A 14998-nucleotide genomic window follows, 5' to 3' on the forward strand; every position below is an offset into this window, starting at 1 on the left:
GGCACACTCTCTGTTCCTATCCTTTGGAATATGTTTTAGCCTATTTCATCTCAGGATGTGGAGAATCTACTTAACTGACTGAGGATCACCACATGTGTTCTAAATTCTTGCATTCTTGTCTTTTAAAATCTGATAGGTCAGTGTGGGAGAATTGGTTTGCTGTAGTAGTAAATGACTCTTTTAGGGAGGGTATGGTTCCCATGGTTCTTAAGGAGATCATAATGCATTCTTCTCCTTCCTGATTAAGACTTCTCTTAATTCAGGAGTATCTAAACAATTTTCCCCCATCTATATTTTTTCATTTCTGTGCAAGATAATGGGAGTGTCTCATAGGGTTTCAGCTTGAGGTGATTCTGGAAGAAACAGAATTCATTTCAGAGTTCCAGCCTTGAATTGGGACAGGAGCTGCCTTGATTGCCCAAATGAGCAAAGAAGAAACAACAGGAGAGTGCAATCCTATTGACCTTCAATGACCTTCAGTGCTATTGAAGGTCAGTGATCTTCATTGCTATTGACAAACATCTCCTCTGAGATACCTTGCAGGGGTGAGGAACACTATATTATGGTCACATCAGTCCCTTCTGGAGTGAAGCTCCTAGACAGTTGTGCCGGAAGACTACTGCTCTTCGTCTTAGCCTTTGGTCTATGGGAATCACGCATGCCTTTTTCTGATCCCAACAGATAAACATCTAGGCAACAAAACATCTAGGACAGGCTATCTGGTAGTTTGAAATGTCATCAAATATGACATCATCAAATCTGCTAATGATGACACACAACTTTACTACTCATTTCCCACTTCTTATCCTAGGGAATTTCTAGAAGAAACCCTGAACTGAGGGAGGTTTTGTTGGAGTGTCCACTAGTCTGGCTGGAGGCAAACTAATTCTGAAAGGGGTTGCATTTCCTCCCCCCCCCCCCAAAGATTAAGTGGACAATTTGGGTGCATTCCTGAATTCCTGGCCATGGATGCACAAGTGGTGACCACAACCAGGAATGCTTTTGTTCAGCTTCAGCTGGTGCATCTACCAGCAGACACAACAGAACTGACCTTGGTAAGCTGTGTTCATCAAGGCCAGATCTTCTCCATACCCTATGATGAGCCCAACTGTTGAGAACTGAACCTGGACACAGCAGAACTGATCTTGGTAAGCTGTGCTTTTGTCAAGGCCAAATCTCCTTACCCTTTGGTGAGCCTAGCTGTTGAGCCTACCCTTCCTGCAGAATCCTACTCTGGCTTCTGCTGCTTTGGAGAAAATGCTGGGAACTTGCGCTTTAGGTGGATGTGAATCACCATTTGTTTATTCAGTAAATGAGCTTCTAGCACCCTTGTCTACCAAGCAAGAAGTGCAGAGTAGTTGGTGTCCTCTTCCTGGGCATTCTCTCAGGCATCTCAGAGGACCAGTATACCTGTGCCTTTTATCTCCAACCCATTCTGTAGGCTGATAGCTTTCTATCATGGAGATCAATCAGCAGGGATGGGGTGGTACCTGACAGAACAGTACGGGGGGGGGGGGGGGAGGTTCTGTAGGTCATAAACTAGAAATGACAAAAGGACATCTGAGTGCATTCATTGGTTGGGGACCTGTCCAGTTGCTTCTCCCCCCCCACCCACCCACCCACAAGGGAAAGAGGAGACAGCTCACCAACTGTTGTGTGGATGACAGCCACAGAAGGAGATGTTCTTCATCTGGAAGAAGTGGCTGCAACTCTCAAACTGGAAGGAGAGAAGCAGGCCAGTCAGAGAAAGTTCCCCATCTCGCCCAAGTCTCCTTCTTAAACAGCTCTCAGAAACTGTGGAAGGAACCTCACTGAATCCTCCCTCCTGCAGGTCTGGACTAGCTGCCCAGTACAACCCTTCCTTTCACAGCCTCCAGGGCCTTGTTCTGCAAGTAGGCCCAAATGGGAAAAACGGAAACCCAAAGGCTGCCCCCCTTTGCCCTGTTCCAGCTTCACATCAGCTTCTCACCTCTTCATCCTGGCTGTATTCATTTACAGTCAGAATGAGTTTGATGCCCTGCAGGCTGACTTCCAAGTCACAGGTGGCTGGAGGCCGCAGGTGCACTGTGAGCTTGCGGGTGGTCGCAATCTGCAAAGATGTTTAGTGGGAACAGAGTTCAGAGTGGGTGCAGAGCAGGTTTGAGGAGGCAGGAACGAACTTTTCCCTTTTTCAACCATCAAGACCAGAAAAGGAAAACATCCAGGAGCTTGGGGAAAGGCTTATCTTTAAAAGGAGGCCATTCATGATCTGCTAGTCAGAAGTGTTCCTCCCACACAGATATGCTTCTGGGACAACATGGACCTGATAACATGAAACTGGGGCTAACATCAGCATAGTACTGTGGGGGCAATCATTCCCACTTGCACAATCCCACAGATGGCAAAAACAGTCAAGGACACCCCTTATCCTTTTCAAGGAAAGGCTGGTTAGGCATGTGGTGGTGATGGCTTTGACAGACAAAGAGCGCTGCTGGCAGACAGGAGAGAAATTACTATGAATCTTTACCCAGTTTTTCTGGAGAGGTACTGTGGCTCTCTTGTCCTCCCAATTGCCCCAAAAGGCTTTTGTATACTCAAAACTGCTCTCAAAATTTAAGATTTAAGAGTAAGAATAATTGCTAACTATCTTGGAGCAGAAAATTGGATTAGAAATAGAATAGCACTGCCTCCACTATATACAAACGCACAAGGACCCTGTCCCCATTGACTATATCTCACCTTCTGCATAGCTGCACATAAGATGCCATTACCCTGATGGTAAGGAACCTCTACAGAGCCCAGGAACTGTACATTGAAATGCTTGACCCAGCATAGATTCCGCTTTGGGCCTGTAAAAAATGGAACAATCACAGTCTGCAACAAGACATTAATTATCTGGGTGCACATTATCCTCCTTGCACATTATGACTTCCAAGGGGAATAACAATGGAAAGGATGCACAGGAGCCTGGCAGGATGGTTGGAAATTAGACTAAGGTGGACGTTAGATGAGGTGATTTGCTGAGCTCCCAAATTTTTTCCAATGCCCAGCCATCCACAGCTCCTGATGTAGTAGAGGTGACGTTCTTGATTCCAATTGTGGGGAGGAGATTTTGCTAATGCCTGGAAAGATGAAAAGAATGACACATATTCAAGGGGTGAAAGTTCTAACATGCTGAACCCAATGACTTCGACTGATATCCATTATTCCCTAGCCATGTGAACTGGGGTCTTTCTAAAGATGGACAAATCCAACACTGCTTGACTTGAGTCACGTCACAACTCTCCACCCCTGGAATTCAAAAAAGGTATTTGAAAATGAGTCTTAACTGGAGCACTTTCCAAGTTGCCCTGAGCATTTCCACAACTCGAAAAGATTTGAGTTTTGACTTGTTCCCTTTAAAAAGCTAGCCGTGGAAAGAAACATGGCTTCTGCTGAGCTCTGTGTGTGTGTCAGAATTCTCTTTAACCTCTGCTGACCCATCCCATCTGTAAACAAGGCAGGAGAGGGTGGGAGAGACTGTGAGAGAACAGGGACAAAAGCGACAAGAGGAAGGAAGGTCACACACAGAAACTGTGAGGCTTACCAATCCTTTGTAGATCTACCTAGAACAGTGATTCCCAACCTGTGGTTTGGGGACCACAGGTGGTCTGTGAGGCCCTGAGAATTGGTCCGCAAGGCCTCAGGGGGGGAAAAAAAGATGATCACCTTTGATCACTTCAATGTCTCTCCAAGTGAGCTCTCCTCCATAGACCACTAAAGTGTTGGCTATGACTGTAGGTAGTCTGTTTGCCCTCTCTGGTTGTCCAGTGCTTGCTGAAGTGCCAGCTGTAGGAGGCTCCATTCTCCACCCTTTCTGGTAGTCTATGGAGGAGTGTTCACTCACTGGTTTCCCCTTGACCACCAGAGAGGGTGGAGAATGGAACCTCCCTCCCCCCATAACAGGCATTTCCATTGTCTCACCAAGCACTACCCCATGGGCTACCAAATTGCATTTTTTTTTTTGTGGTGGGAATGGAGAAGGTTGCATGTGGTCCACAACAATTTCCATTTTTGTCTCATTGGTCCATGGGCTCCTAAAGTTTGGGAATCACTGACCTACAAGTAGTCCCATTGCAAAACTGGTTGTTCAATGAGGCTTCCTCCTCCCAAATAACAATGGAGCTCATAAGAGTCATACGGTGGGTGATTGCTACTAGCTACCTCCCCCCACTGGCTTCCCTGGCTACTCCCTCTTCCTTGGCTCCTCCTTCTGCCTACCTCAGCCAAAGAAAATATCTGACCCTCTATCCAATGATTATTGAAGGAAAAGAGAACCCATTCCCAGCTCCCCATCCTGCTTGATGCAAAACCAAAACATTAACCCTTCCCTGCCTCCTGGCTGGAACTTTCCTGATGCTTGCCCAGTCTGAATGATAATCCACATGGTTTTTCACACCATGAAAACAGTAAGCAAGTACACCCATACACAGAGTCTTAATATGTGGGAATTAGTGCTACATTAAGGGGTCCTTGACTCGACGGTTCTGCAGATTTTTCTACATGTATGACTCAATTCTTTGACAGCTCAGGAGAGAGATCTTGGGGTGCTGGTAGACAGCTTGATGTAAGTGTCAACCTAATGTGCAGCAGCAGTGAAGAAAGTCAATTCTGTGCTAGGAATCATTAAAAAGGGAACTGAGAATAAAACAGCTAATATTATAATGCCATTGCAAAAATTGATGGCCGCTTCTAGAGTATTGTGTTCAGTTCTGATGCCCACATCTTAAAAGGAATATAGTGGAACTAGAAAAGGTGCAGAAGAGAGTTACCAAAATGATTACTGGGCTGGGGCACCTCCCTTTTGAGAAAAGATTATAGCATATTGGGCTCTTCAGTCTAGAAAAGAGGCTTCTGAGGGGGGGACATGATTGAGACATACAAAATTATGTAGGGGGTGGATAGAGTGGTTAGAGAGATGCTCTTTTTCCTCTCACACAAAACCAGAACCAGGGGACATTCACTAAAATTGAGTGTTGGGGGAGTTAGAACAGGCAAAAGAAAATATTTCTCTACCCAGCATGTAATTAGTCTCTGGAACCTCTTGCAACAGGATGGGGTGATGGCATTCAATGTAGATGCCTTTAGAACAAAGATATTTCTGGAAAAAATTCCATTACAGGTAACAAGCCATGATGGGTATGTACAGTCTGAGAATAGCTGGTTGCTCATTATAAGGGCCAAGTAGGACATTTTTTCTGTCATCCAAATTGACCATAGATGGCAGTTTTTTTGCTTAACCCAGACTGGCGAGTAGGGAAGGTAAAATCAGTAGGTTTCATGCATTAAAAATTGGTCACTGCATTGAATAAAGTAGCACCAGTTAAACTTAAATGCAATCTGGTGTCTTCGCTAGGGATGTAAGCGTAAATTGAATGCTAGCTGCAGGGAGGTGGCATCAAGATGCAAGCATTTTGTGGTCTTGTGTATTCCCAGAGGCATCTCATGAGCTGCTGTGAGATAAAGGAAGCTGGACTAGATGGGCCCTGGGTCTGATCCAGCAGGGCTCAATTCATGTTCTTATGAGTCAGCAAAAAATGTGCATTTTCACGACTGGGACTCAAGTCACCTGGCTCAAATTCCCATCTCTGGGTCTTGCTTCCTCTCTGAGATAGCTATTTCATGTAGTGACAAGCCTGCCTTGCCCACTGGGCAGCAAATTTGTCTGTCCAGATAAAAGGATGGGATAGAGAATCCAGGTGGATTCTACACCTCCTATGAGGTAATTTAGGTAATAGAATACTTTTAGGTAATAATTTAGGTAATAGAATACCTCCTATGACGTAATCTACACCTTCTATGAGGTACCTCCTATGAGGTAACTCGTGCAAGGAAAGCGCCCTACAGGTAGACCACAGCTGTGATACAAGGACATCTGCAAGAGGGATCTGAAGGCCTTAGGAGTGGACCTCAACAGGTGGGAAACCCTAGCCTCTGAGCGGCCCGCTTGGAGGCAGGCTGTGCAGCATGGCCTTTCCCAGTTTGAAGAGACACTTGGCCAACAGACTGAGGCAAAGAGGCAAAGAAGGAAGGCCCATAGCCAGGGAGACAGACCACGGACAGACTGCACTTGCTCCCAGTGTGGAAGGGATTGTCACTCCCGGATTGGCCTTTTCAGCCACACTAGACGCTGTGCAAGAACCACCTTTCAGAGCGCGATACCAGAGTCTTTCGAGACTGAAGGTTGCCAACAACTATGAGGTAATTTATTGACATCACCCCACCTAGGATTTTTAAGCCCTGGTATGGTTGACTGTGTGTTCTATCAGTCATCTGTGAGAAACCTAGCACTGGGACACTGCAGGCACCCGCTTATTCTCTGGTAAGTGCAAGGATCAAGGATTCCTTGGCCAATAGAAGTAGCTAGTGATAGGACCGTGTTTTCTAGATAGCTACATTCAGAGAACCAATTTTCATTTGTACTACTAGTCCCCAACTTACACCCTAGTTCTGCTCCAGACATTTGGCAAGAAGATAGAACTGATGTAAGTCAGAACAGCTCTATTGCACAGGTGAGAAAATGCATGACAGAACCAAGAAAGCTGTCTGTAAGTTGATACATCTGAAAGTCAGACATCTGTAATTCAGAGATCACTTGCATGATTTTCTTCTCCAAGCGAGCTTGTAAATTTCATTGGTTTAGTGAAGAAATGTGTTGGGAGAGGATGGTGGGGTTCCTGCTTGAGTAGCATCCCAGTTCCATCTGTTAGGTGTTACTGGTTACTGTATCCAGTTGATCATGCTCTGCACTGTGTCCAGAACTGGAGAACTGGAATGTCTGGTGACAAGGGAAAATATTGACATAGTGGGCATAACGGAAACCTGGTGGAATGCGGAGAATCAGTGGGATACCGCAATCCCGGGCTATAAACTCTACAGGAGGGACAGGCAGGGGCGTGTTGGAGGTGGGGTGGCCCTTTATGTTAAGGAAGGGATAGAATCCAGCAAAGTAGAGATTGAAGGTGGGTCTGACTCCACCGTAGAATCTCTGTGGGTTAAATTACCAGGCTTGTGCAGCGATGTAATACTGGGGGCGTGCTATCGTCCTCCAGACCAGAAATCTGATGGGGACCTTGAAATGAGGAAACAGATCAGGGAGGTGACAAGGAAGGACAGGGTTGTAATCATGGGGGACTTCAATTATCCTCATATTGACTGGGTCAATTTGTGTTCTGGTCACGATAAGGAAACCGGATTTCTTGACGTGCTGAATGACTGTGGCTTAGATCAGCTAGTCACGGAGCCCACCAGAGGACAGGTGACTCTGGATTTAATTTTGTGCGGTATGCAGGACCTGGTTAGAGATGTAAACGTTACTGAGCCATTGGGGAACAGTGATCATGCTGCGATCCGTTTTGACGTGCACGTTGGGGGAAGAATACCAGGCAAATCTCTAACAAAAACCCTTGACTTCCGACGGGCGGACTTCCCTCAAATGAGGAGGCTGGTTAGAAGGAGGTTGAAAGGGAGGGTAAAAAGAGTCCAGTCTCTCCAGAATGCATGGAGGCTGCTTAAAACAACAGTAATAGAGGCCCAGCAGAGGTGTATACCGCAAAGAAAGAAGGGTTCCACTAAATCCAGGAGGGTGCCCGCATGGCTAACCAGCCAAGTTAGAGAGGCTGTGAAGGGCAAGGAAGCTTCCTTCCGTAAATGGAAGTCTTGCCCTAATGAGGAGAATAAAAAGGAACATAAACTGTGGCAAAAGAAATGTAAGAAGGTGATAGGGGAGGCCAAGCGAGAGTATGAGGAACGCATGGCCAGCAACATTAAGGGGAATAATAAAAGCTTCTTCAAATATGTTAGAAGCAGGAAACCCGCCAGAGAAGCGGTTGGCCCTCTGGATGGTGAGGGAGGGAAAGGGGAGATAAAAGGAGACTTAGAGATGGCAGAGAAATTAAATGAGTTCTTTGCATCTGTCTTCATGGCAGAAGACCTCGGGCAGATACCGCTACCCGAACGGCCCCTCCTAACCGAGGAGTTAAGTCAGATAGAGGTTAAAAGAGAAGATGTTTCAGACCTCATTGATAAATTAAAGATCAATAAGTCACCGGGCCCTGATGGCATACACCCAAGGGTTATTAAGGAATTGAAGAATGAAGTTGCAGATCTCTTGACTAAGGTATGCAACTTGTCCCTCAAAACGGCCACGGTGCCAGAAGATTGGAGGATAGCAAATGTCACGCCTATTTTTAAAAAGGGAAAGAGGGGGGACCCGGGAAACTATAGGCCGGTCAGCCTAACATCCATACCGGGTAAGATGGTGGAATGCCTCATCAAAGATAGGATCTCAAAACACATAGACGAACAGGCCTTGCTGAGGGAGAGTCAGCATGGCTTCTGTAAGGGTAAGTCTTGCCTCACGAACCTTATAGAATTCTTTGAAAAGGTCAACAGGCATGTGGATGCGGGAGAACCCGTGGACATTATATATCTGGACTTTCAGAAGGCGTTTGACACGGTCCCTCACCAAAGGCTACTGAAAAAACTCCACAGTCAGGGAATTAGAGGACAGGTCCTCTCGTGGATTGAGAACTGGTTGGAGGCCAGGAAGCAGAGAGTGGGTGTCAATGGGCAATTTTCACAATGGAGAGAGGTGAAAAGCGGTGTGCCCCAAGGATCTGTCCTGGGACCAGTGCTTTTCAACCTCTTCATAAATGACCTGGAGACAGGGTTGAGCAGTGAAGTGGCTAAGTTTGCAGACGACACCAAACTTTTCCGAGTGGTAAAGACCAGAAGTGATTGTGAGGAGCTCCAGAAGGATCTCTCCAGACTGGCAGAATGGGCAGCAAAATGGCAGATGCGCTTCAATGTCAGTAAGTGTAAAGTCATGCACATTGGGGCAAAAAATCAAAACTTTAGATATAGGCTGATGGGTTCTGAGCTGTCTGTGACAGATCAGGAAAGAGATCTTGGGGTGGTGGTGGACAGGTCGATGAAAGTGTTGACCCAATGTGCGGTGGCAGTGAAGAAGGCCAATTCTATGCTTGGGATCATTAGGAAGGGTATTGAGAACAAAACGGCTAGTATTATAATGCCGTTGTACAAATCGATGGTAAGGCCACACCTGGAGTATTGTGTCCAGTTCTGGTCGCCGCATCTCAAAAAAGACATAGTGGAAATGGAAAAGGTGCAAAAGAGAGCGACTAAGATGATTACGGGGCTGGGGCACCTTCCTTATGAGGAAAGGCTACGGCGTTTGGGCCTCTTCAGCCTAGAAAAGAGACGCCTGAGGGGGGACATGATTGAGACATACAAAATTATGCAGGGAATGGACAGAGTGGATAGGGAGATGCTCTTTACACTCTCACATAATACCAGAACCAGGGGACATCCACTAAAATTGAGTGTTGGGCGGGTTAGGACAGACAAAAGAAAATATTTCTTTACTCAGCGCGTGGTCGGTCTGTGGAACTCCTTGCCACAGGATGTGGTGCTGGCGTCTAGCCTAGACGCCTTTAAAAGGGGATTGGACGAGTTTCTGGAGGAAAAATCCATTATGGGGTACAAGCCATGATGTGTATGCGCAACCTCCTGATTTTAGGAATGGGTTAAGTCAGAATGCCAGATGTAGGGGAGAGCACCAGGATGAGGTCTCTTGTTATCTGGTGTGCTCCCTGGGGCATTTGGTGGGCCGCTGTGAGATACAGGAAGCTGGACTAGATGGGCCTATGGCCTGATCCAGTGGGGCTGTTCTTATGTTCTTATGTTCTTATGTTCTTATGTCCATCTAGTCTAGCGGTTCTCAAACTGTAGGTTCGGGACCCATCAGTGGGTCATAACCCAAATGTTGGTGCTACACGAAACTGACAGGGCAGAATAGGCTATATGTATCAAGAGTTAAACAAGCTCCTACCTGTGGGGGAGGAGGAGGAAGCACTGCTGCCCACTCAGCATTATAGCCATATCCCTTGGCATTTATAAATCAGGCAGCAGCCTCTAAAAAGTTTATGAATCTAGCCAATTCAGGTATTTTCCAATTGCCTGCTTTTACTTTTTCTACTCAACTCCCCTCCCCATTTTAATTCCTTTGTTTATAATACACTAGTAAATTTTAATTTGTTGCTTGCCTAGTTTATGTTTAAAAATAATTCATTGGGTTAAATTCATGTTTCTGATCTGCAGGTGCTACTGGGGACTGATTTTTGATAAGAACTCAATGGGGTTCAGGATTCTTCAGGAAGAGTTTTTTCCCAGGCAGCTCCCCTCTGCCTGATCTTGGTACTCTGAGATGGGGACAGCAGATATAAACCACCAAGATTCTCCTCTGTTCAGCTGCTGATTCAGTAAAGGGAAAGAGGAAATCGGGGTGAGTGTGCACTAACCACTAGATACTATTCTTTTTGATCAGTCTGCCTTCTCTTGGGTCTCTTTCTCTGATAATAGCACATCTGAACTGAAAATATTCTGGAAATTATAGGTGCGCCTTTCAGTAACACCTTGCTTATCCTGACATTACTGGGTGAATTAGAAATTATTACAGGGGAACAGCAGAGAATCTGTCTGACCATGGGGCTCAAGCAAAAAGTGAAGCTGGAATTTTAAAAGGGAACAAGGGTGGACGACCTGCTCCTGTAAACAATGCAACAAGGTAGAAAAAGGTACTGCTGCTCCCTATGAAGCCTTTGAGAAAACAAAGAGGATAAGAAAAAACACAAGCTAAAATGGCTCATCATCTTGCAGTGCAATTCTATCTGTGGCAGTTCCAGTGCAAGATAGAATTGCCAAGAGAGACTATGAGGAACGCATGGCCAGCAACATTAAGGGGAATAATAAAAGCTTCTTCAAATATGTTAGAAGCAGGAAACCCGCCAGAGAAGTCACCAGGCCCAGATGGCATCCACCCAAGAGTTATTAAGGAATTGAAGAATGAAGTTGCAGATCTCTTGACTAAGATATGCAACTTGTCCCTCAAAACGGTCACGGTGCCAGAAGATTGGAGGATAGCAAATGTCACGCCTATCTTTAAAGATATCTTTAAGGGAAAGAGGGGGGACCCGGGAAACTATAGGCCAGTCAGCCTAATATCTATACCAGGTAAGATGGTGGAATGCCTCATCAAAGATAGGATCTCAAAACACATAGATGAACAGGCCTTACTGAGGGAGAATCAGCATGGCTTCTGTAAAGGTAAGTCTTGCCTCACGAACCTTATAGAATTCTTTGAAAAGGTCAACAGGCATGTGGATGCAGGAGAACCCGTAGACATTATATATCTGGACTTTCAGAAGGCGTTCGACACGGTCACTCACCAAAGACTACTAATAAAACTCCACAGTCAGGGAATTAGAGGACAGGTCCCCTCATGGATTGAGACCTGGTTGAAGACCAGGAAGCAGAGAGTGGGTGTCAATGGGCAATTTTCACAATGGAGAGAGGTGAAAAGCGGTGTGCCCCAAGGATCTGTCCTGGGACCAGTGCTTTTCAACCTCTTCATAAATGACCTGGAGACAGGGTTGGGCAGTGAGGTGGCTAAGTTTGCAGACGACACCAAAGTTTTCTGAGTGGTGAAGACCAGAAGTGATTGTGAGGAGCTCCAGAAGGATCTCTCCAAACTGGCAGAATGGGCAGCAAAACGGCAGAAGCGTTTCAATGTAAGTAGGTGTAAAGTCATGCACATTGGGGCAAAAAATCAAAACTTCACATATAGGCTAATGGGTTCTGAGCTGTCTGTGACATCAAGAGAGAGATCTTGGGGTGCTGGTGGACAGTTCGATGAAAGCGTTGACTCAATGTGCGGCGGCAGTAAAGAAGGTCAATTCTATGGTTGGGATCATAGAAAAGGTATTGAGAACAAAATGGCTAATATTATAATGCCGTTGTACAAATCTATGGTAAGGCCACAACTGGAGTATTGTGTACGCTTCTGGCTGCTGCATCTCAAAAAGCATATAGTGGAATTGGAAAAGGTGCAAAAGAGGGCAAGTAAGATGATTGTTGGGCTGGGGCACCTTCCTTATGAGGAAAGACTATGGCGTTTGGGCCTCTTCAGCCTAGAAAAGAGACACCTGAGGGGGGACATGATTGAGACATACAAAATTATGCATGGGAAGGATAAAGTGGATAGAGAGATGCTCTTTACACTCTCACATAACACCAGAACCAGGGGACATCCACTAAAATTGAGTGTTGGGAGGGTTAGGACAGACAAAAGAAAATATTTATTTACTCAGCGTGTAGTTGGTCTGTGAAACTCCTTGCCACAGGATTGGTGATGGCATCTGGCCTGGATGCCTTTAAAAGGGAATTGGACAAGTTTCTGGAGGAAAAGTCCATCATGCGTTACAAGCCATAATGTGTAACCTCCTGATTTTAGAAGTGGGTTACCTCAGAATGTCAGGTGCAAGGAACGGCACCAGGATGCTGCTCTCTTCTTGTCCTGTGTGCTCCCTCAGGCTTTTGGTGGGCCACTGTGAAATACAGGAAGCTAAACTAGATGGGCCTTTGGCCTGATCCAGTGGGGCTCTTCTTGTGTTCTTATGGTGATGTTAGTTCAGAGCATCCCACCCCTTTGTTGCTCTCTTGTAGTCAAGCTTGGACAAAAAGTCAGGAGGAAGCCTTTGCCATGCTCTGCCCATCTCCACCTATCACATACTTCCATACCTGTGAAGTCCTTGGCCTGGGTCACCACTTCATGGGCGTAGAAGGCTGGGAAGATGCCACGCTCCCCTGTGCGCATGTTATAACCCCGGTACCAGTAATCGTCCTCTTCCAGCTCCACAAGGATTGGGTCATCCACGTCGAGCTCCAGCTCGTCTTCATGCCGAGGGATGAACCTGGAGAGGGAACAAGGGGCAGGAACTTTCTGGGAGCATAACCAAAGCATATCCCCCCTGCAACCAAGGCATTCTCTCTCTTGGATCACCCTCAGTTCTAGGGGTGAATGCCCTTCCTCCACTACAGGGTTGATGGCCATAAGTGCCACCCTGCTCTGCCATTTTGTATGGAAAACATCGATCTTTGTCTCTGCTACAATATTTAATGAGAACATGGAGGTTGCCAGACTGGTTCAACACAAAAGCCCACAAGGTGGCTGACACCCAGGAGAGAGTTCAAGGTATCCTGCACAGGAGCTGAAGTGTCCTCTGAAGTAGTACTTCTGCTTTTGCAGCAGAAAACTACAGCACTGAAAAACCTGATGCTGCAGTGAAGCCTCAGTTCAGAAGTGGCATCAGAGATTGGAAATGCATGTAGGAAAGTGTATACTCTTCAGTTGTCATTTTTTATGTACAAGTATTTTACAAGTATTGTACTCCAATTAAGATTATTTCCAAGTGAAGTTCTGACTTTGAACATAGGTCTCGTATCGCAGGTTTCATATCCCACTCTGCCCTGGCTTCTGCCCTCCACTCTTCCAGATCCAGCAGAGATAGAATACTGTGACTATGCCAAGGTTGCTTTATGAACGTAGTCAGCAAAATGGAGCTCTACAGCTATGCAATCAACTCATCTCTCTAGCAACATGACCTATTCAAGTATGCTTCCTTAACAAAGTTCTGAAAACTTACAGAATGAGATGTTGACGTTTTTAACAGCATGAATTTTAATCTTTTGGCACAGCCAAGGTCTTCCCACCTGGATATGTTAAATTGTTGTATGCTGTAAGTTTATTGTCTTGCCGTCCTTAACCTATGGCCACTCCCACCCAAGCATTTAATGCCAAATTTATTGCATCTGTGAGATGCTGGGTTGGCAGTTCATTCCTTTTCCATAATTTGGCTGCCCTTGCTTTTGCTTTCAAGGCAGGTGGCTTCCAGCAATTTTCTTCTGAGTTTAGGATTCAGAAAATGTTGGAAGGATTCAGCCAACTGGCAGACCTCTTGTGATCCTGGAGAATCATCACATTCCTCCATAGTGTTACTCCTGTGATCTTGGCAGGCCTGTGCCTTGAATTTGACAAGTTGTATTCTTTCCCTCAAATCCCCTCAATATTGATTGATTGATTGATTTGATTTATTTTCCGCCTTTCTCCCCAAAGGGCACCCAAGGCGGCTAACAATCAAGTTAAAATGCAAGGCAACAGATAAACATTAAAAATACAAAACAAAAACAATTAAAACAAGATAAAATACATAGCAGCAGATTGAAAGCATGCAATAAAAGACATGTTATAAATTTATAAAAACAGCCCTTATAGTGCCTTGAAGGCTTTCCTGAATAAAAAAGTCTTCAGGCCCCCCCAGAACGTTAATAATGAGGAAGCTGCTCTCAATTCAAAGGGGAGAGAATTCCATAGTGCAGGTGCCACCACCGAAAAGGCCCCGTTTCTGGCCGCCATTCCCTTCACCACTCTCAATGACGGCACAACCAACAGGGCCCCTTCTGGTGACTTTAGAGAACGGACCGGATTGTACGGAAGAAGGCGGTCTCTCAAATACGCTGGTCCCAAGCCATTTAGGGCTTTAAAGGTCATAACCAGCACCTTGAATTCAGCCTGGAAACAAATGGGCAGCCAGTGCAGCCACCGGAGTAGCGGCGTGACAGAGTCAAACTGCCGACCCCCAGCAACTACCCGAGCCGTCGCATTCTACACTAGTTGTAGCTTCCGGACCATCTTCAGGGGCAGCCCCACGTAGAGCGTATTACAATAATCTAATCTTGATGTCACTATGGCATGGACCACCATGGCCAGATCCGCCCAAGACAGGTACGGCTGCAGCTGGCGCACCAGCCAAAGCTGGGCAAAGGCACCCCTGGCCAAAGTCGACACCTGGACATCCAGGAGGAGCTGCGAGTCCAGGAGAATCCCCAAGCTGCGAACCTGCTCTTTCAGGGGCAGAGCAATAGTGCAGCACCACATCGTGGATTTCTGAACCAGGAGGACCTCTGTCTTGTCCGGATTTAATCTCAGCTTGTTCGCCCTCATCCAGAGCCCAACTGCCTCCAGGCAATGCTCCAGGACAGAGACAACCACCCTGGAGTCAGGTGGAAAGGAGAGATAGAGCTGAGTGTCATCAGCATAATGATGGCACCCAACTCCAAA

At 46.1% G+C, this 14998-nt stretch overlaps 1 protein-coding gene across 1 annotated transcript in view; it reads right to left on the reverse strand.

Annotated features, from left to right (window-relative positions):
* Positions 1 to 14998, reverse strand: part of MAPK8IP2 (mitogen-activated protein kinase 8 interacting protein 2) — a 114750-nt gene that overhangs the window by 11191 nt on the left and 88561 nt on the right. Inside the window, exons 7-10 of the mRNA XM_066634514.1 lie at positions 12611 to 12791; positions 2719 to 2820; positions 1970 to 2089; positions 1647 to 1717 (exon numbers count right to left, since the gene is read on the reverse strand). Of these exons, the coding sequence (XP_066490611.1) occupies positions 1647 to 1717; positions 1970 to 2089; positions 2719 to 2820; positions 12611 to 12791 (474 nt within the window). The remainder of the gene's footprint in view (positions 1 to 1646; positions 1718 to 1969; positions 2090 to 2718; positions 2821 to 12610; positions 12792 to 14998) is intronic.

The sequence above is a fragment of the Tiliqua scincoides genome, chromosome 7, assembly GCF_035046505.1.
Source record: "Tiliqua scincoides isolate rTilSci1 chromosome 7, rTilSci1.hap2, whole genome shotgun sequence".
Taxonomy (NCBI): domain Eukaryota; kingdom Metazoa; phylum Chordata; class Lepidosauria; order Squamata; family Scincidae; genus Tiliqua; species Tiliqua scincoides.